We start from the raw sequence: 20,561 nt of genomic DNA, 5'->3' as shown, positions 1-20,561 counted from the left end.
GAATAATATTGAACCATAAATGTGTATTAAAGCCACCACAAGTTATGATTATAGATTTTAAGCAGATGTTCTGTTTTGATTTGCAGCTTTTTTTTTGCCACTATTTTTAGCCTAAATGGCTGTTCTGAGACACCTTGCAGCATTCATAACGCAGAAATGAGTTCTTGAAGCATTTTGACAAGGAGGGGAGAATAATGAGGCCTTAGAGACAGAGCCCTCAGGCCTGGCCATGGGGGAAGTCCTTCTGCTGGGGTAGAATCCCACATGTACCAAGTGAGCCCCATCCACCGAGCTGCATCCGCTGCTCACAGAGCCGGAGTTGTTCTGCTGACTGACACCAGCTGGTGCTCTGCTCCTTTTATCCTGGCCTCATGTGGGTTAGCAGCTGGTCAAGACTGTTTTTAAGAATGTATTTATAAAACTTCACAGCCGTGCAAGCCCAGACACAGAGAAAGGACGTTTTGAGCTCGGCACTGGAAGTGCAGGATGTCGCTTGGCAGATCTGGTTTCCCAGCTCTTGCTGCTGCCACAAACCTGCTGTCCCATCACTAGTACCCAAAAACAATGTTTCCTAAAAAAATCCAGGGGAGCGAAAACCTTGGGCTGAAGGCTCCTGTAGATATTTTAAGCAGTGCCTGTCCTGATCCCTCTGCAGGCGGCTGCCTGATTGGTATTTCAATAACGTGCTTATTTAGAAGGAAATTCTAACTCCTGTAGGGCACAGTGGTGTTTTCATGCCTTTTTTACCCTGCAGCCTTTTCCAGCTGGCTCAAACCTGAACACCTCACTGTCTGGTAGGGACATCATCTGGCTGAGGTGTAAACTACAGCACTTGATTTTGTATTTAGAGTTGGTACATGAATAAATACGATTTTTTTTTTTTTAATCTTTCTTGTATTTATGTTCCACTCTTGGCAGACACTTCCAAATTTTATTTGCAGTGAAGGATTTATTATATGTATTGCTTTTTTCTCCTTGTCTGGATGTGATACGGACTTCCGAAAATAGCCTGTATTTTATCTTTTGGAAAGAGCCTGTATTTTTTTGTGGGGATAAGGATTTATAGTGACATCTTGACAACTTCATAAGATTTTTCCCCTTTTTAATTTCCTAAACCAGGACAACATGCTGAGATACGTGGTAGAGATAGGCCCAGCATCTGACTGATCAAAATGGGTTTTGAACCAATGCTGACGCCACTGTTCTTTCTGTCTGTGATTCCCACAGAACCTTATTGCTTTGAAAAGAAATATCCTAGAAGGCATAATCGACCCTGCAGCAATGAACTACATCAGACAGTGTCCCCTTCATGACTTCTACCCCGCTATCAACAGTGAGAAGCAGACATGCATGTTAAAACACTGAGAAGGCAGAACTTCCCCAAGAAAATGGACAAAGAAATAATTAGAATCATTAAAGAGGAAAAGAAGGAATCAGAATCTGGGAGAAAGTTTTTAAAAATAATGCCTTAGGCAGTGAGAGATGCAGAGTGGAAGCTGGTTTCTCCCTTCTGGGTGTGCAAACAGTAGATCAAACTGCAATGACTTTATGATATAATAAAAAATAATAAAACAAGAGCAATAAGAGATTTATTTTTTAAAGTGTCGATCTAGTGTTAGAAAACACAGCTTAACTTTTAACAGCTCAGACACTTTGCCTGACTTCTTACAATACCTTCTGACTTCAGTGACTCCACTCACAGTCAACTCAAACCAAAGACCTTATACTGAAGATAACCCTGAGTTTTTGCACATCTTTAAACTAAATAGTGGAAAGACATGTTTTGAAACTGCTGAGTTTACTCCTACAAAGAAGGACCAATGGCAACAAACATATATATGAAAACGGTGTATTTTTAGCATTTGTCATTTTTGGGGCTGCTGAACTGACTGAAAGCAGCGATGGGTGAAGTGGCAACGGGTTGTGTGTGTGATTTGTAGTGGTTTGTATCTGGGCTCTGCGTTGTGTATCTCCTAATGATGAATGCGTGGGAGGGCCAGGTCAGGAATGGTTTCCACTCCAGTGCGCTGATTGTGTAGTTGGCAGTGGGCTCAATTAAAGTATAATAATCTGGTAATCTCTCTCCTGTTTCCATTCAGCTGCTTCACAGTGAATAGAGCCAGTGAACAAGTATAGCTTTTGAAAAGTAGGTGAACTCCTGCCTCTTTGTCTGAGCAGTTTATGTCTAGTCAAGTAAAATGACAAGCAGAAGAGGCGACTCTCCAAAACGTTGCTCTCATGACTTGCATCACTGCTGCTGTTTGTGTTGCTGTGAGATAACACTTGCTCTTTATTTCCCTCTCTAGGCTGCGTGTTGGATTTCTAGCAAGCTTCGCACCACGGAGAAAAGACGAGCTGATGTGAGAAAGGAGATACGGATATGTCCATGATGGGAAGGTGCTGTATCCTCCATCTCTTGGTTCTTCTCACATTCGTGTTCAGCGGGGAGAGAACCGAGGCACAAAGAGCAGGTACGCCTTCAGTTTACTGCCTCGTGCCCTGGAGGTGCTGGGGCTCTCCCATGGCTGGGAGGCCATCAGTACAAGGAGGAAAACTATAAACAACCCAAGACATTTACTGCTGGAAATACATTAAATGGGCCTTAGGGATGGAGAAGGCTCGGGGTTCAAGGCTGTGGTTTACCTGGGTCTCTTGTTCTGTTGCAGGCTTAGAAAGTTTAGCTCAGCTACCCACAGCGAGAGGAGCAGCTCACCACAGTTAGCTCTGATGTGCTGCATCTACCTTGCACTGGCATGGAGATCACCTCTTCCATTGCCTCCTGTGGGTGTCACATGAGACCTGGTGAATCTTCTGCCTGGCTGTGACTTTCCTGTGAGCTAAACAGGGCCAGGGTACTGTTCTTACCCTCCCTTGATTCAAGATATTTGAAGGATGTGTTGATGTGGTGCTTAGGGACATGGTTTAGTGATGGACGTAACAGTGTTGGGTTAGTGGTTGAAATTTATGATCTCAGAGGCCTTTTCCAACCTAAGTGACTCTAGGATTCTATGTTTCTCTACTGTCTAGTTGGTAGCATGGTCCCTGGCACAGCTTTTGGCCTGGGCTCATGAACACTCTCCCCCAAATGCCACTGAATGCATTAGAGGATGGTGTAGCTGAGGGACTGTTCTTACAGGGATCCTTGACAAAGGACACGTTGGCTTTTGTGTGTAACAAGAAGAGTTGAGTTATCTGGCATCAGTGATGCCACACCTCAAATTTAACATGGTTGTAGATCCACACAATTTTTTCATAAGAGTCCAAAGGCATTTAGAGATGGAGGTTTTCCCACTCTTTTTCTAGGAAAGCTTATATTCTGTAGGCTTGGGTATTTTATAAGAAAGAAAAGGCTATTTTAGACCTTCTTTCACTTTAAGGAATAGCTGCTTTACAGCTTTATTATGTGATCTTTCTATGGTTTTCTAGATGAAGTTTAACAGGAATAAATACTTAGTAACCAAAAAAAGTGAAATCTCACATTTTTTTCTCTGCTTCTGGACCTGTCACAGGCAGAATATAGTGGTGCCATTTATATGTTCCTTCTGTGCTTACTTTAAATAATTTTGGGCTTATAGCTTGTTTGTGAACTATTTTTAAAGGAAATATTGCAAAACAGTTCATTCAGTGTCTGAGTAGATGAACACAACTCCTTGAATCATGCTCCCAGAGAGCATTTCTGCAATCACAAACCTGAATTTTTGCTTTCTATGAGTTATCTCCCATATTCCCTTAACATGAACTGAATTGTTTCTGCCAGTAAAAAGTAATGTTATGGCATTCTTGGCAAACAATCAATTTTTTCCAGTGGTGGACATTAGAGTGCTAAAAATGCAGATTAATATTTACTAAAAGCATTTCTGCAGCATTTCATCTCACTGCCATCAGGTGTGTAAGCAAAGAATCACTACCTCAAAAAAAATGATCCTGAAAGACCATGTTTTTCTTCCATGCAATGCTGCCTTGAATAGACATCACCTTAACTCCCCCTTGTTTTAAGGCTCATTTCCCTTGAACACAGACAGAATTCATTCTGTCTGTTCTGTTTGTTTTGAAATTGCAGTTGTCTCACCTGCTGAGAGTCATTAAAGTAAGTTACAGGAAGTTCTGTACCTTGTGGGTTTTGCTCTCTAGTTAGTCTCACCTAATTAACATTCTTCCAGCCAGAATAGATTAATATAATAATGAATTTAGGAAGGAGGTGAGGTGGGAAAGTGTAGAATCTTTTCTTACCTTTTGCTGTTAATCCTCTATATTCTCTAAAAATCAAGCAGAACCACACTTGAGAGTCCAGCTGATATACACAGATTTAATGTAACTTACATGCCAAAATATAAAATTATATAAACCATCATCTCCCCTCTCAGATTGCCTTCAAGAGAGTTTTTCCAGACAGACTTTTATTGCTCTGGGGTTAGAGACGAGCACTCCCTCGCTCACAAATGCCATCACAGAACACATTCCCACAGGAAGGTTTTGGCTCGGATAGAGTTAATTTTCCTCACAGTAGCTGGTATGGGGCTGTGCTTTGGATTTGTGCTGGAAACGGTGTTGATGACACAGGGATGTTTTTGTTACTGATGAGCAGAGCTCACACTGAGTCAAGGCCTTTTTTATTCCTCCTCACACCAGCCAGGAGGCTGGGGGTGCACAAGAAATTGGGAGGGGATAAAGTCGGGACAGCTGCCCCCAGCTGACCAAAGGGGTATCCCAAACCATAAGGTGCCATGCTCAGGAATAAAACTGGGGAGTCACTTGGCTGGAGACTCCTGCTCAGGCACTGTCTGTGAGTCAGTCAGTGGCGAGCAACAGTTTTCATTTGCATCACTCCTCGCTCTTGGGTTTTATTTATATCTCTTTGTTATTTTGCTTTTCATTACGACTTCTTCTTTCTCTTCTTCTTATTTTGTTTTATTGTATTTTATTTCAATTATTAAACTTTCTTCTCTCAACCCACTTTTACCTTTCCAATTCTCTTCCCCCTGATCCTGCTGAGGCCAGTGAGTGAGGGGCTGTGTGGTACTTAGTTGCCAGCTGGGCAACCACAACAACAGGTTGTTTCCAAAGAGATCCCATGTGGATGGGCTGATCCCAGTGTGATCCCAATCCTGTGTGCATAGGTTGTTCCCATGGGCCCTGCGCCTGGAATGTGCTGGGATGTGCTCTGCTACAGAAGTCAACACAGCAGCAGGTGATGATGCTCATTTCTCATCACCTGCCACACTCCAAGTGTGCATTCAGTCATTCTCATGGTCATCATGCAATACTGTGAACACTGACCTACTCTTTTGTAATGCTTTTACTCTTCTCCTTAGGCAAATCCTCTCCATGTAGCTGAGCTACCCACTCCCTACCGCCCAGTGCAGTAGGCTGTTCTGGAATTCTTCCATTCTGGGCCGGGTCACAACCCTAGGATGAGCAAAAGAACCAGAGCCAACTTATTTCAAAATCTGGGTGTGGTAGAAGACTTTTTGACTTTCCTATAGGTTCAAGTGCTGGAATTCAATAGGAAATACGTATTTTTTATCACTGGTTCAAACATGCAGTTTTACTTTGTGAGACAACATGAGACAAGAACTGCTGGAGAAGTAATGGTTGGTGGCTGTGACCAAACTGACTTTGTAGAGCAGCTTTCAGTCTTAAAACTCAAAATTTATTAGGGATTGTGGTCTATAATACTGGTTTAGAGAAACATATGTATTTATATGCACATTTTGTCCAGCTGGGGAATTATGTTGATAAATCTTGGGCATCTGTGGGACTTTTATGGATCTACTGCATCCTGACTTGCATGTATCCAGAAACAGCTAAGAAACATCTCCTGAGAGATCTACTTTTTTTAGCAAGTGTCTGACAAATGAAAGTCTGGACTGATAGACCAAACAAGTTGCAATTAAAATAAATTTGTGTTTTGAATTACACAGGCCTCACATTGAAAGTATCATGGTTGGAGGCAAAGGGATGGTTGTGGGTATAAGTGAACTTTTCCCTTACAAGGCAGCTGCCCTTTGTTGTTGAGGAACATATCCTAAAATTCAGTGAGTCATGCGTTAGTCAATAGTCAGTGGCAGAAAGCCTCAAAATTGAAATAATCTTGTTATAGACTTGCTGCATCAACATACCATGCTGAGCAAAATAACTACTTCTAGCTAAGCATAAATTAATCATAACATTAATGCAAGAGGGAACACGAAAGCTTCAATACTCAGGGTCAGGATTGGCATAGGCAAGGTCAGGGCAGGGCTCTTGATCTGTCCAGGTCATTTCAGAGCATTGCCTGAGCAAAGGCATTGCAGTGAAGTCAGAGAAAAAGAGCTTCATGTGCATGCAGGGGGTGTAGGTGAAGGATTGAGCAGAGGTAGTTAGAAGCAAAGGAACAGAAAGGGTTTGCATTTCAAAGCAGAGTGTGTGCTGGTCTGTAGATGTCCTGAAACAGATGAGGTGAATCACAGGAAGAAAGGCTGGGAATCTGCTTTTCCTCTGCAGGATAGGGAGAAGGTTTGCTGCCTCTTCCAAATTGCTCACAAGGGAGTTGTGGCTAGGGAATATTTGGTATGTTTCCTGCCACTTAACAATGTTTCCTGCCACTCTTGCAGGTTGCAAAAGCGTTCACTATGACCTTGTCTTCCTCTTGGATGCCTCCTCCAGCGTTGGAAAAGAAGATTTTGAGAAAGTTCGTCAGTGGGTGTCTAATTTGGTGGAAACTTTTGAGATTGGGCCAGACAAAACCCGTGTAGGTGTGGTGCGATACAGCGATCGTCCAACCACGGAGTTCGACCTGGGAAAGTACAAAACCCGTGAGGAAATCAAAGAGGCTGCACGAAAGATTCAGTATTATGGGGGTAACACGAACACTGGCGATGCTCTCAGGTACATCACCACCTACAGTTTTTCCAAAGAAGCTGGTGGGAGACTTAGTGATCGAACTGTTAAAAAGGTGGCTATCCTTTTGACTGATGGAAGGAGCCAGGATTTTGTCTTGGATCCAGCCACTGCAGCCCATCAGGCTGGGATTAGGATTTTTGCTGTGGGTGTTGGAGAAGCCTTAAAAGAGGAACTCGATGAGATTGCTTCAGAGCCCAAGTCTGCTCACGTGTTTCATGTTTCTGATTACAACGCCATTGATAAAATTCGGGGGAAGCTGAGGAGGCGTCTCTGTGAGAGTAAGTAGAACGCCCCATTCTGCAGAATTAAAATAGGTTCAGTTAGCATATAGGTATGAAAAGCTGTGATTGTTTTCTTTCATGCTTATACTTCTTTATTTTCATGTCTTCCACTCAGTTCCACTCTGTAAGAGATCACTGTTCAAGGCCGGGTTGGGTGGAGCTTTGAGCAACCTGATCTAGTGGAAGTTGTACCTGATTATGGCAGGGATTTGGAACTGGGTGATCTTTAAGGTCCCTTCCAGCCCAAACTATTCTCTGTTGTTATGATTCTATCATTTTACTACAAGAGATGTGATGGGTTTTTCTCCCAAGTCAGTATTAACTATAGGTCATCTTCCAGAGCAAAAGATTAATTCCCATTTCGTTCTGATATAGTTAATTACTTTATAATAATTTGGACTACTGAATATGAATAGTGACATCTTATTTATACATAGATTTTGGGTTATTTTGTGTACGATCTTTACCCCCCACCTTATTTGCTGGCATTGTACTGTGAAAAGAATGCTCTGGATGCTGCTGGGAAGGATCCTTAAGGAAGCAAAGGGATGTTAGTGTTTTCTGCCTTTCAGCATCTCAACTCTACTGACAACTGGTGTTCTGTAGTGCTCTGGCCACCAACAGCACAAGCATTGGTGATGTCTTGAATGACTTTTAATGGAGAAAAGTGTGGAGGATTTGCACTGAATAAATGACCTTGATTTTCCAGCTCCTTGGTGAAGAGAATGGGAATGGCATTGTGGCTGGTATCTCCCAGCACTTTAACAGGAACAGCAGTCACACAGCCTGTTCTCCTTCCACCACAGATAAATCACTCTTGTTCTTAGTGACTACATGAAACCTGCCTGGTTTTGCTGCAGTGTGTGTTGTGGTTACTGTGAACAGGCCTCGTAGATGATGTTGTGAAGACCTGTTATTGCATTTTGTGAACTCCATTTGTAAGAAAAAAGCTCTGGGCTTATGTAGGGTCCTTAAAGAATGACAAGCACGAGCAGGCAGAGTCTAGTTGACATTGCCCAGCAATGTCAAGATGTGACTGCTTTTTTAGCCTAAACATAAATGGTTAATGGGTGGTGTTATCCCCATACAAATGGAAGTCATGGGGGATAATGACTGTAAGATATGCAAACTGAAGGAGCTTGGGTTTTTTCTGTGAAAATCTTATGTAATCCTACACACAACTGGGCTGTAATAGAGAAGGGTAACGCCTTCTGGTTGGCATACTTGGCCAACTCAAACAACTTCCTGCTGCAGCTGCTGAACTCCAAAAATGTGATTTTCCTTTGCAATTCTATTGCTTTCCTTTTCCAAAGCAAGTGTTTTCTCTACTTTGTACCTGGGTCATCATTTGTTGCCTACTCAAAAAATCCTTTACCTGCCTGTCAGAGTATAATACCATCTGTCTGTGGCTTTCTGAGCCCATCCTGTGTCCACACGTGCCAGCATAACACTTCTCATTTGATTACAAAGGACCACTGGGAGCATCCTTCATCCTGAATCTGATGAGTCCACTGACCTCTGTGTCTGCTCGGCTATTTCGCTCACATATTCTCACCTCTGACTGCAATTCCTCCTGCATAGAAACTTTTCCCCCTTAAATACACTATCCCAAAGTCTTCCCTAAATTTTTTCTTCCTACATTTAAAACAGGGAAAGTGCTCTTTGGCAAGAATCAGTGTTATCATACTTACTTAATTTACTGCTTTGCATGCAGAAAGCTTTTGCAAGGCATGATGTTTAGATCAGGTCCAAAAAATCATGAAAATCTTGCTGAAGCAGAGGATGAGGTAGTGAGAGCACCTCCAGCAGAAATACTACGGTAGAGATCAGTTAATTTTTTGTTACCTGCATGTGTGAGGTAGAACTATTTGGGAGGGTGAGAGAATTGAGGTGGAGAACAGGACCAAGAGATTTCTTGTGCATGTACCACTTTTAAATTCTGTTAATACAGTAGGAACAGGAAAGGAGTGATGGCTGGACCTTCTACCTATTTAGAAGGTCAATCTTTAACAGCTGTTGCAGTTAGCTCTCAGTGGTTTTAATGACAGCACTGCACAAAAACATGAACATACAAACCACAGGGTGGGTGGAAAACGTGACCAGGGCACATGCCAAGCTGCTGTTTGTTTTGTGCACATTCTGAGACAGACAAAAGTGTATATTGCCACAGCCAAGCTGGGGTTTTAATAGACATAATCCCTTGTGAGCTCCAGGGAGACACATCAATCAAAGGGCGGAAATGGGAGGAAGTTTTTTTTTGTACTGACCACTGACGAGTCCTCCAGTCCTGGTACTGCCACTGAAATGGGAAGGGTCGTGAAGTGTTGCAAATGCTGGATTTTATGCCAGCAGCTGTTCAGAATCGCTTGTCTCAGGTCTCCCTGGACATCTGGCCTAGACTCTGTCATTCCATCTTGCTATATTTGACTGAATTTATTGCTAAGAACATTGCTAAGACTCATTGAGTGCATTAATAGCATTTTAGCTTTCATTTGCTCTTGTGGCAGTAAGCATAGCATAATCGAAAAATAACATGTCTGCTCAGCAGGACATCACGGCAGGGGGAGATATTTTTGTCACACATCTCCATTACATTCTGGACTATAGTTGGCAGGCAAGAATGGGTGATGCTTTCACAGGAAAGCAGGAGAGATACATTCTGCTAAAAATTCCAAAGATACTACATGCTTCCTAAATACATTTCCTGCTTATATGTTGCAGGGATAACAACAGGCAGATATGGAATATTTAAAAATACACTAGACCAAAGGACCATCATCACATGAATCTCAAATGCTTTGCAAACAGAAGGAGATGAGGCTGAATTGTTTAAAAAATGGCTTGATACTGATGGTTTGTCATTGATTTCAGTTGATTTAGTGAGGCCTGTGGTATCAAAAGCAGTCACATGTCCAGATGATTCACAACATTTATATTTCTATTTTTACACGTCTTTGTTGACTTTGGGTAGTGTATGAAGTGCATAAAACAAGACATACGCTACCACTGTTCTGTTACTGATGATGAAGGGCTTCCAGCCTTCAAGGCAACACCTTGAAGGCCTGTCAAAAGAATAGTCTGAAAGCTTCAGAAATGTCTTTTTTTTTGAGGTTGCCTTTGCCCGGGTTCATGATATAATCACAGAAAAACAGCAAGCTGTTTCTTCTTGGCCTTCAGTGTTAAAAATACCTCATGCACAGAGACCATGACAAAGGGTAGGCATCTGAATTGCCATATCTTGACTGACACCTCCTAAGAGACTTATCAGTACAGTCAAATCTCACAAAAATACTGAAATATTGGAACATATCAACACCTAAGGGTATGTTCCAAATTTTGCCGCTTAAGAAGATGTCCAGATTAGGTGCAGGTACTAAGAATTTGACCATCACTTGAAAATCTAGTGACTTTCAGATGGCTTGGGAAGTCTGCTAAAAGCTCAGCAGACAACTGCTGCTTTTTAAAAAGCTGCAGCTGGGCAGTGACCTGCTGATATGTCCTGCTGCTTCTTGATGCTCTACTCCCACAGCTGCAGTGGTGCCTTTCCCAAACTCTGTAACATCTCCAACTTGTAGCAGTCACTCATGTTACAGATGACAGGATCACTTATCCTTTCATCACCATATTTGCTGGCTAACTGCAGTGTCCTGTGAAGGCATAAAAGGTCTGTGACAGAATTTCCAACTGATTTCTCCTTTTCTTGAAACTAAAAAAAAAAATGACTTTTCATGGATGTGAGGCGACAAAATATTTATTTAGTGGTGGTCTTCTGCAATTTAGTTGGAGAACTGTCTATTGGCTCCAGGAAGCACAGCAGAGATATTCACATATTCTTTTACAGAATGTTTTATTTTCAAATAAAATGTCTGAAACTTTCAGATCTAATTTTCCACTTGGACCAATCATCACCAGCTTAGAGAGAAATGGTTCCAGAGCTGGCTTCTGGCAGGCAGTCTTGAACTTTGGGAATGAGCTGTGGCTGCTGGTTGCCCTTCAGTTCCTCCACAGATTGTGCAGAAGTGACTGTTTTCCCAGATCATAACTACAGTTCTGGCACTGCGTAATCTCCACATCATTTAAATGTTGCATGTCCAAAGAAGGGCATCAAAGCTGGTGAAGGATCTTGAGCACAAGTCCTTTGAGTAGTGGCTGAGGGAGCTGGGAGTGTTAAGCCTGGAGAAAAGAAGGCTGAGGAGGAATCTTGTAACTCTCTACAACTCCCTGAGAGGAGGGTGTAGCCACGTGGGGATTGGTCTCTTCTCCCAGGTAAAAAGCAACAGGACAAGAGGAAATGGCCTCAAGTTTCACCAGGGGAAGTTTAGATTGGATATTAAGAAAAAATTTCTTCACTGAAAGGATTGTGAAGCAGTGGAAGAGGCTGCCCAGGGAAGTGGTGGAATCACCATCCCTGGAGGTGTTTAAAAGATGTGTAGGTGTGACACTTTGGGACATGGTTTATTGGTGGACCTGGCAGTGCTGGGTTAATGGTTGGACTCAATATTCTTATAGGTCTTTTCCAACATAAACAATTATAGGATTTTCAATAAATCCCTCTTTTGCTTGGTACTCTGAAATGAATAGGTTTATTCTGAGATTTGCAACAGTGCTGTTTTATGACCAGCCCCACTTCTAAAAAAGAAAATCTTATTCTTCTTAACTTCCTTCTCCCATCTGCCAGCACATGCGTTTGTGTGGCGCCACCATGAACTACAGCAGGGAGCCAAGGAATATTTTTGTTTTCTTTCCCAGATTAGTTTTTACTCAGATTTAGTTCACCATGCTGTCCCAGGGGAGGAACTGGCACAAGGTGAGAACAGCTAACTAGGTGCAGAAGACCTGGATTGTGTCCTTTGGTGCAGTGCTAGCTCATATCAGCTTGATGAACATTAGTTAAGGACTTCAGAAAACTGAGGAACATCCTTCATGTGCTCCCAATGCAAACCCAAGCCTGTGCTCTGCTGTTCTCTGGTTGAAGTGTGCATAAAGTGGATTGCTAGGCAGGTTTTTTTCCATTCAAACTCCACTTCTAGGCTTCAGCACAACTTGCTTGCCTTGAATAAACAGCTTGCTTAACAAAAATATCCCTCTGCAGATGGATCTCTTCAGGATCCTGTTCCATTTTCCTTAAACAGGCCTTCCAGTACACGTAATTGTTGCTGTTTTACTACAGCCTTAGCTCCTGTTTGTTGAGGGAGGGATGGCAGAGTTCTCCCTCCTCAGACACGCTGTGTCTGGCTGGGAGCATCTTGCTGGGAGTTGTTGGTAGGAGGGATAAGCAAGCTTGCCACCACCTTCACTTAGACACAGACTGTCAGTGCCTCCAGGCAGCACTTTGATATTTCTGTGCACCCGGGTAGCTTCTCTCCTCCAGAATGGATGTTAGCTCTATTAGAGTTTCAGAAAGTGATTTATTGATTTATTTTCCTTCCCTTGTACGTTGGAAAAAGCAATGTCTTAGACACTGCCCTCAGGTGATGAGGATATTTCAGCATCTGTGGCCTGATTTCTTCTTTGGTGAGGGGGAAAAGATATGAATCCAGAAGTCATCCAAAAACCAGAGTTTTAGAAATAAGTCTGTGAAAGAAAATGGTTTTACTTTTTTTCTTTGATGCAGTTTGTGAGAAAAGGAGTCTGTTCCAATCCTGCAATTTCATACATACCACTGGGAATATTAATATGGGACTCTGAAGATAGGAATATAATAAAATGAGATCAATTAAACCTTTTGCACTTGCCTTTCTTACCTCTAGCTTCTTTCTTTAGCAGTTACAGACGAATAGTAGCATCATAAGCCACAGGCAGTAATTTTATGTAAAGCAGTGAATCTCTGGACTGCCAACATCTTGTCTGAAATCACAAAATTGGGCTGGTTGATAACATCTCCCCAAGATTGTAATAGGTTTTTTTTTCATTTCAGACAAGAAAGCTCTCTAAACAATGTTTGATGTACAGTAAAACTAATAGTAAAGGCAAAGACTCAGATAAAAGTAAGTCCCAGATTTAGAAAGAAATACTGAGACAGTCCGGGAAAGCATGAGTCTCAGAGCCAGGAGAAATGGCATCTTATGAAAAAGTAATGAGCTGCTTGGAGAAAAAAAAAGGGGGGAAATGTGGTGACTATGGAAGCCATTTCTAAATAATGTAGAAGTCAAGGAGAAATACAGAAAAAGGAGCAGGCAAAAAGCTGGAACATATTCTTATGTGCTGGGAGTAGCTTGTTTTCCAGCAATATCTGCAGCCCTCATTGATTTTGCAGGATCTGTGGATGCTCAGCCTGTTCAAAATTGATCTGTGGAACCCAATATTTCTCCAGCTGCAATCAGAAGGAGGCTTTCTCTCTGCTCCAGTGGAGTCCAAATGATGGGGTAAAAGAGACAACTCATCCTTGGGGCAGCACTGTCTTTCTTGGTGTTTGCTGTCTGATGAACTGCTGAGGAATGTTCAGTAGAAAGAATAACCTCTGAAGATGGCCAGATGCTCAGCAGGAGACTAGGGCAAGGCACTTAAAAACCTCTGAGGCTTTAGGTTTAGTTACAGGCTTTTCTGTCCAAGAAAAACAAAGCTATGAGGAGAAAATCCTTGGCATGTAGACTTCACGAATCTAAAATACTTTATATTTCAGCAGATTTGTACAGTCAGGCCTTTCTTCCTCCTTCATTAACAACCCCTAAACTGACCTCAAACTGGAAGGACACCACTTACTTAAAGTCTTAGTGTTGTAAGCCTGCCCTGTTGATAATTTGTATGCTTTATGCGACTATTCACATCAAAATCTAATGGTAACTTCCAGCACAATCTATTAATGGAATAGACCATTGCCTGCTGTGGTTAGGTGTACCTGCAAATTAAAGATTTCCTCTGCTCTCCCTTGATTTGGGGATGTAGTCCTATTTAGGATGGGCAAAGTCTGGGGAGGTGCTATGGAGATTTAGTCCCAGTTCTCCTGATGGAGCTGGTAGAATTTACTGAAAATGATAGAACAGGGTTGAATTCATGTCAGAGCATGCAAAACCCATGAAATGTATTAAAGGTTCCATCATAACACATTATACTTGTGAAACACAGTGGGTTTCCTGAAACACAGTGGGTTTCCTGAAACCCCCAGCTTCTTATAAAATGAATATTTCTATAAGCCCACTATAGCAATGGTGAGCTTGGTCTCTCAGGGCTGGTGTTGTTTTTTTTTTTGCTCCTGGCTCCATAAATTCCAGCCTCAAATTCTTGTGAGGAGTAACTGTAATGAGAGCTGCAGATCCTATGATTCAACCTAATGAGGGAGCTTGGAGGTACCATGGCAGGTCCTGGATTTCATGGAAAGATGCAGTGATTGCTGGTCATGGGCTGCCTGTGATACTTGGGAAAAGGTTTGGCACAAAAACTCGGCTTTCTCATCAAATAGATTAACCAGAAAATTTGTGACCTTTCACGGTATTGAATCAAGGTCTTTGCATCCCCTAATAATTAAACTGATTTTGGAAACAATTTCACAGGCAGAACTGAACTATAAGACCCAAACTGTGTTTGGATCTAGATAAGCTGTCACATTAACACCTGGAACAAAATGGGCAGGAACACCTATTTTTAAGATCGGGAATGAAACCATTGCTTCCAGTTCTGTCTTTAGCTGAGCTGTCTTTAGAACAGCTTTGTTAGAACAGCAGTGTTGTTTATTTCTGTGATCAGGACCAAAGCAAAGCTGGGCATTTAAGTTTGAAGGGCTTATTTTGAAGCTGTAGGTAGATCATAAAATCATAGAATGTCCTGGGTTGGAAGGGACCTTAAAGATCATCTCAGTCCAACTCCCTTGTCATGGACAGGGACATCTTCAACTATCCCAGGTTGCTCTGAACTCCATCCAACCTGGCCTTGAGCACTTCCAGGGATGGGGCAACTGGTTGAACAGATCTGTGATACCTGTAAACCTTGTGTGGTGTCTGCAACAGAGATATTCATGCTATTACTGGAGTTCAAACTGAAATGACACAATGATTTCCTTTCTCATCCCTTGGTAATGTGAAGTGGTGCATCCTTTCTTCTGTGGATGTTTGTAAACGCCACTGAATTTCAACTTTTTTTCTTTAAATCAACCAAGCCAACAAACAAAATTGAATTGTAATGTACCAGTCTGTTAAGAATATTTTTTCTTCAGTGGTAGAGCTGCAGTGTGGTTTAACTGGTGGGCTATTTTTGTTAGTAAATTGTAGGGTTGGTGATTCAATCCCATCAAGTTCCCTACAAGTTACACACAAACACCAAAATCCTTTTCAAATCAGTAAGGTTGTTTATGATGTGAAACAAAAGCAGTGGGAGTACTCTGACACCTTGGAGAACTGCTTTTTGGTAAAGTACTAATTAAGGTCTTTAAAATGCAATTAAGAAATTGTTTCAAGCTCTGCTGTATTAATGTATTTTAAAATGGTGGAGAATAGTTCTAAGTTCTGCATAAAATGCTTTTTGGCATGCTGTATATTTTGGGAACTGTGAGTACTGCTGCTAATCCTGGCCAGAAGTAAGGAAGGTATCTTTCAGGAAAGGTAGCTCCATTGGATAAGGTGATTTTTGTCACATGCTGTCCTTGTCTGTTGAACAGCAGGGTCATGGGATATCACATTCCTAAACTCCATTAATTTCCTTATGGATTAATAGTCAACATTCAGTGTCAGTTTAGCTATAACTTCATCTGTACTCTAGGACACTAAGTAATTTATATATAAAATACATATACATGTGTGAATGTATATAAGATATTTATTTCTATGTATATAAACTCTGAAAAATAAACCTGTGTCCTTTCAGCCTGAAGCTTCAGTCTTTTTTGCAGTGAGGTAGATAAAGGTATGTTAAAGCTCTAGAGAGGATGAAATACAGGACATTTTTACTGCAAAGTAACTACACAGAATCAACCGAATCCACAACTTGTGGGCAGGGCTTCATTTAGCTACACTGCCATAGGAATCACTGTGCTTTGTTCCTCCAGGGTTTTACAGCAAGATGGAGAGCATATATTAGTTCTATCTATATATTAGTTCTATATCTACTAAACAAACCGCTATTTTTTGGCACTGAAGATGCAGCATCTTTGTGAGAAGCTGCAGTACTAATATGACAGGTGTAATGGTGCAGCAGAATTTTAGTCACTAGTTCTAAAGCTTTGTGGCAAATGACTCTTAATAGCTTAGATCAAAGACTGATGTTGGATCAGAACTGAGAAGCATAAAGAGAATTAAAAATTTTTGAAAACTTGAATCTTTATATTCAAGTATCTTTGGTGGTATTCATATCATCTAACTACAGTAGCCTGGAAGTTATTTGTCTGTGGTCTTTCGATAGTCAGTGGAAAGGAGTACACATCTCAAGAGAATGTTTCATCCTTTTTGAGGACAACTGTTCGAGACAGGTGACATGATTCAACCTCTGTGTCTCTCTCTTTTCATTCACTTTTGAGAGTGCTTATATAACTTTCTCATTGGATTCTTCACTTTGACAACCAAAAGCAAAAGAGCTGAACCTTTCCCTGCTGCATTCTGGGAATACAATAATATTTGCTTCCTTTGCCAGTACATCAGTCTGCTGAAATTTATATTACTGATGGATACTCAGGCCAGTGTTGTTGCAAGCTGAGGTGGACATGCTGCATTTCTCACCCAGCTCCCTGATGCTGCAGGACTTGTGCAGTCGAAGGAGACAATGTCAGTTTAGAGAGCTGTTATCAAGTATTGCCATATGCTTAGGGTCAAAGATTGCGCTGCCAAATTTATTTAATCCCTAAGGGACTACTCCCGTGAGAAGAATGGTTCCCTCTCCCTTATCCTTGGCTTGTTCCTAAATCTTGTGATAAATTTGTCCTTGAAGTGAGTTGTGTTGTGATATTACCTGCTGCAGTCTGTTGACTCCTTTATAGCAAGGAGATAATGCTTTAAGAAACAGCTAATGGTTGCAATACAATTAAGAGTAACAGAGATAGCTTTTTAAATTACTATTATTGAAAGATACCTTTGCTGCTAATAGCTTTTTTTGTTGTTGTTGTTAATTGAAGCGTGAATCCACTCGTGCTTAATGATCCTTCCAGTTCTCACTGTAACAAGGTCAGACCCCAAACCAAACTGTACTTTATTGGAACCAAAATGGGAAGGATGCCAGCTCAGACCAGCTCGAATGTTAACCAAAACCATGTTGCTGGTGCATCCTGGTTGTCTTCTCATAGAGACAAGCTTTATAAAAATTCACTTGGAGGACCTGGTGAACAAACCCAGTGGAAGAACTGCTGGGATAAATTCATCCTGCTATGGATGGGATTGGAAAGCTGGTAAATGACTTTGAGCCAGTGGAGTTCTGAGTATGGGTTAAGGTAATTAAACAGTCTTTCTTATCTGATTATTATCTGGTAGAAAAAATGGAAATGGCTTTAAACTGGAAGAGATTAAATTTAGATTAAATAGTAGGAAGAAACTCTTTTAGGGTGGTAAGGCACTGGAGCAGGTTCCAGTGGAACAGGACTTTGAGCACCCTGGTCTAGCAGAAGGTATCCCTGCCTGTGGCAAGTTTGGAACTGAATGATCCTTTAGGTCCCTTCCAAACCAAACCATTCTATGATTCTATAATTCAAATTTTTATTGAATTCACTCTGGGTGCCATTTGCAGAAGTGTCCATGTGAATGGCCCCTCTGCAGTAGTGTGCTGGTTTTGGCTGAGATGGAGTTAATTTTTTTCACAGTGGCTGGTATGGAGATAGATTTCTGCTGAATAGAGTGTTGACAATGTAGAGATAGTTTTGTTATTGCTGAGCAGGGCTTGTCTGATAGAATACAGCATGGCTTGTCTCGGATATTTTGACTCGTATATAAACATAACACATATAAGAAGGCACATGGTAGAGAGGGGATGTGCTCAGGACTAACAATCCCCAGGGGACTGAAATGATCCAGACCAGCTTTTGAGTCACAGACTCCTGAAACTCAGTCTCAATGCTCTCTGGTGCAGCACACTGCACAGATCAGGCACTTTGGAAAGGTCACTTAGGTGTCTTGACGAGGAAACTGGATATCCATTTTTTCCAGTTCCCGACATCATATTTCCCTATATATTTTGGGCGTGTCCAGAGCCAAGAGTTTTGCTACAGGGCAGATGTTGGCCATAATCCCTAGATAATCTTATTGACAACCTGCAATCATCACTCCCATTCCAGACAAATAACCCCACTTCTACACCTGTGGCTCTATTAGAGCTCATGGCTCTAATGAAAAGGGTAACAAAGTTCTATAAAAATAGAAGGAAATCATCATTATCCTTGTAATGAATAGGATATGAGTATTAGTTGAATTGTGAGTGTATAACACTCACGAAATAAAGCAAAATGTACTGGAAAATTTACTCTGTTAGTTTATTCAGGGAAGTATCTGCTAACTATTCCTCCAAGCTATCAGAGCTGTGTGCTGGAATAGTGGGTCATACCTGTTGATTTTTAACAAAGTTGTTTAAAGACAAGTGTAACATTTGCAGAACTGCAAATCTTTCAAAAATTCAACATCATTTACACTGGCTGTTCTGATTTCTATTAGCAAGCACAGAAGCAGATGCCTGTCTAATTTACCTGCTTGATAAACTGTTCTTTGTAGTGACCTTGATAATATCCTGAAGTATTAATTTCCTTGGCTAGTATTATATTTATAATGTATTTATCACCAGCTGAGTATTTACGTGCTCACAGCTTTACAAGCTGTAAGACACTGTGGCTTCACGCAATGTAAGATGGTACCCAGGAATCTCTTTAATGTATGACTGGCTCAGAATCAAGGATTTTTATCGTCTATAATTAGGAGTTTATCCCAGTGGGTGGGTTTTTTTTTCATCATAAATCCTTTTGCATACTATTATTTAGTTAAAAATACTGTCCTGTGTGCTTGCTGACAACACAAGAAAACAGCATAGGAACTCTAAATAAATGGAATTAGTGGATGGGTTGCTACACCCTGCCACTACATTCATCTCTGCAAGCTATTTTTGAGTTGATTATAAGTAATTTGGATTTGGAGGTTGATATTTTTATTTGTTCTAGAGGCCCTGTAATAAAGAAAAGTCTCTCAGCTTTTTACTTTGATTCCCATGGGCCTATGCCTTGACCATAAAATGTTAGGTGCTACTGAAATTTTGAAAAACATCTCTTAGTCTCACAGGGTCAAGAATATTCCTTCCTTGTTCAGATCCCAGAGAAGGTTGTTTCCTTTTTTCTTTTTTTTTCTTTTTTTTTTTTTTTTTGGTTCTTTAGTTTATCTTATAACTAAAGCATTAATTTCTATTTTTGAGCATAGATTAGTTTCACTCCTCTGTGTTTATGCTCAGTAATATCTCGCTGCTAATTATTTTCCACAAGCTACTATTGCTCAAGATAATAGATGTTTAATTAATGAAACATCTGAGAAACTATTAGACTGACTTGTCACGACTTTGTAAAACTGTTTTCATACATTCTGAGTTATTTCTCATGAATCCAATGGTTTTCTTAAGCTCACACAGCAGGGCAGTAAAAGATCTCAGAAATAAACCTTGGCTGAACAGACTTACACGTGGTGCAAATCCCTTCCTTGTGGGGAGCTCGGAAGGTTTTCCATGAGAGGTTTGGTGCACTCCAGTATAACGAGATGCACATTGGGCTGTAGAGATCCAGCTTCTTAGTCCTAAAAGAACTCCTCCTGTCCTACCAGCAGGGAAGGTATGTGAAACAAACGTAGAAGCTCTTAGGAGATGGTTCCTCACTGCTGGCTGTATGTGGAGGTTTTACCGCTGGGGGCAGGGGTGGGGTCAGGGGTGTCCCTATGCCTTAGTGCGCTCAGCACAGCCCAGCTCTAAAGATGGACCTGGGCTGGCTCTGTAGGTTTCTGGATGGTGTTTCTGCTCACATCTTTCCCACTGCTGCCTGACAAGCACCTCCAGTGTGGTGCCAGGCTGAGGCTATGTTGGTGCAGTTCAGGAATGGTGCAGGAGCACTTGAGGCTGTAATTGTGCGAGGCTGACCCTTTCATCTTCTGTTCTTTCCTTTTTTCTTCTCAATAATTGTCTCCCCTTCACCACAAAATGCACAGGAGAAGAACAGCTTTTCAGGAAAAGTGTTTTCTACCCGGAACTCTGTGGTGGAGTGAGAGGGAGTAACGCCAAGTAAATTGATGTCAATAAGTTCATAGTCACAGAGGTTGTTTTGTCTGTGTTTTTTCTTCCCACACCACCCCTCATTATATAATAGCCTTCCAAGTAACCTGCTGCCGGCAGAACACAGTGGGACTGAAGGCACCAAGGGCCCTCTCCCCTTCATCTGCTTTGTCCCAGGGGCTTGTGACTTTTTTTCCTGTGACTGGATGGATTCAAACTGAGCAGGGGATGAAGTGTTGAACAAGTCACTAAGTG

The 20,561-nt window shown here is 41.5% G+C and overlaps 1 protein-coding gene across 7 annotated transcripts in view; it reads left to right on the top strand.

Annotated features, from left to right (window-relative positions):
* COL22A1 (collagen type XXII alpha 1 chain) overlaps window positions 1–20,561 on the top strand; it is a 227,291-nt gene that overhangs the window by 24,943 nt on the left and 181,787 nt on the right. For all 7 annotated transcript variants that reach the window (XR_005601553.1, XR_005601552.1, XR_005601554.1 and 4 more), the window contains exons 2-3: window positions 2,307–2,471; window positions 6,594–7,160. Coding sequence is in view for 4 of the 7 variants with exons in the window: in XM_039549899.1 (XP_039405833.1) it covers window positions 2,381–2,471; window positions 6,594–7,160 (658 nt within the window). In the remaining 3 variants the exon portion in view is untranslated. The remainder of the gene's footprint in view (window positions 1–2,306; window positions 2,472–6,593; window positions 7,161–20,561) is intronic.

The sequence above is a fragment of the Corvus cornix genome, chromosome 2, assembly GCF_000738735.6.
Source record: "Corvus cornix cornix isolate S_Up_H32 chromosome 2, ASM73873v5, whole genome shotgun sequence".
Lineage (NCBI taxonomy): Eukaryota > Metazoa > Chordata > Aves > Passeriformes > Corvidae > Corvus > Corvus cornix.
The sequence above is the reverse complement of the archived record's forward strand: the minus strand, read 5'-3'. Positions and strand labels throughout refer to the sequence as shown.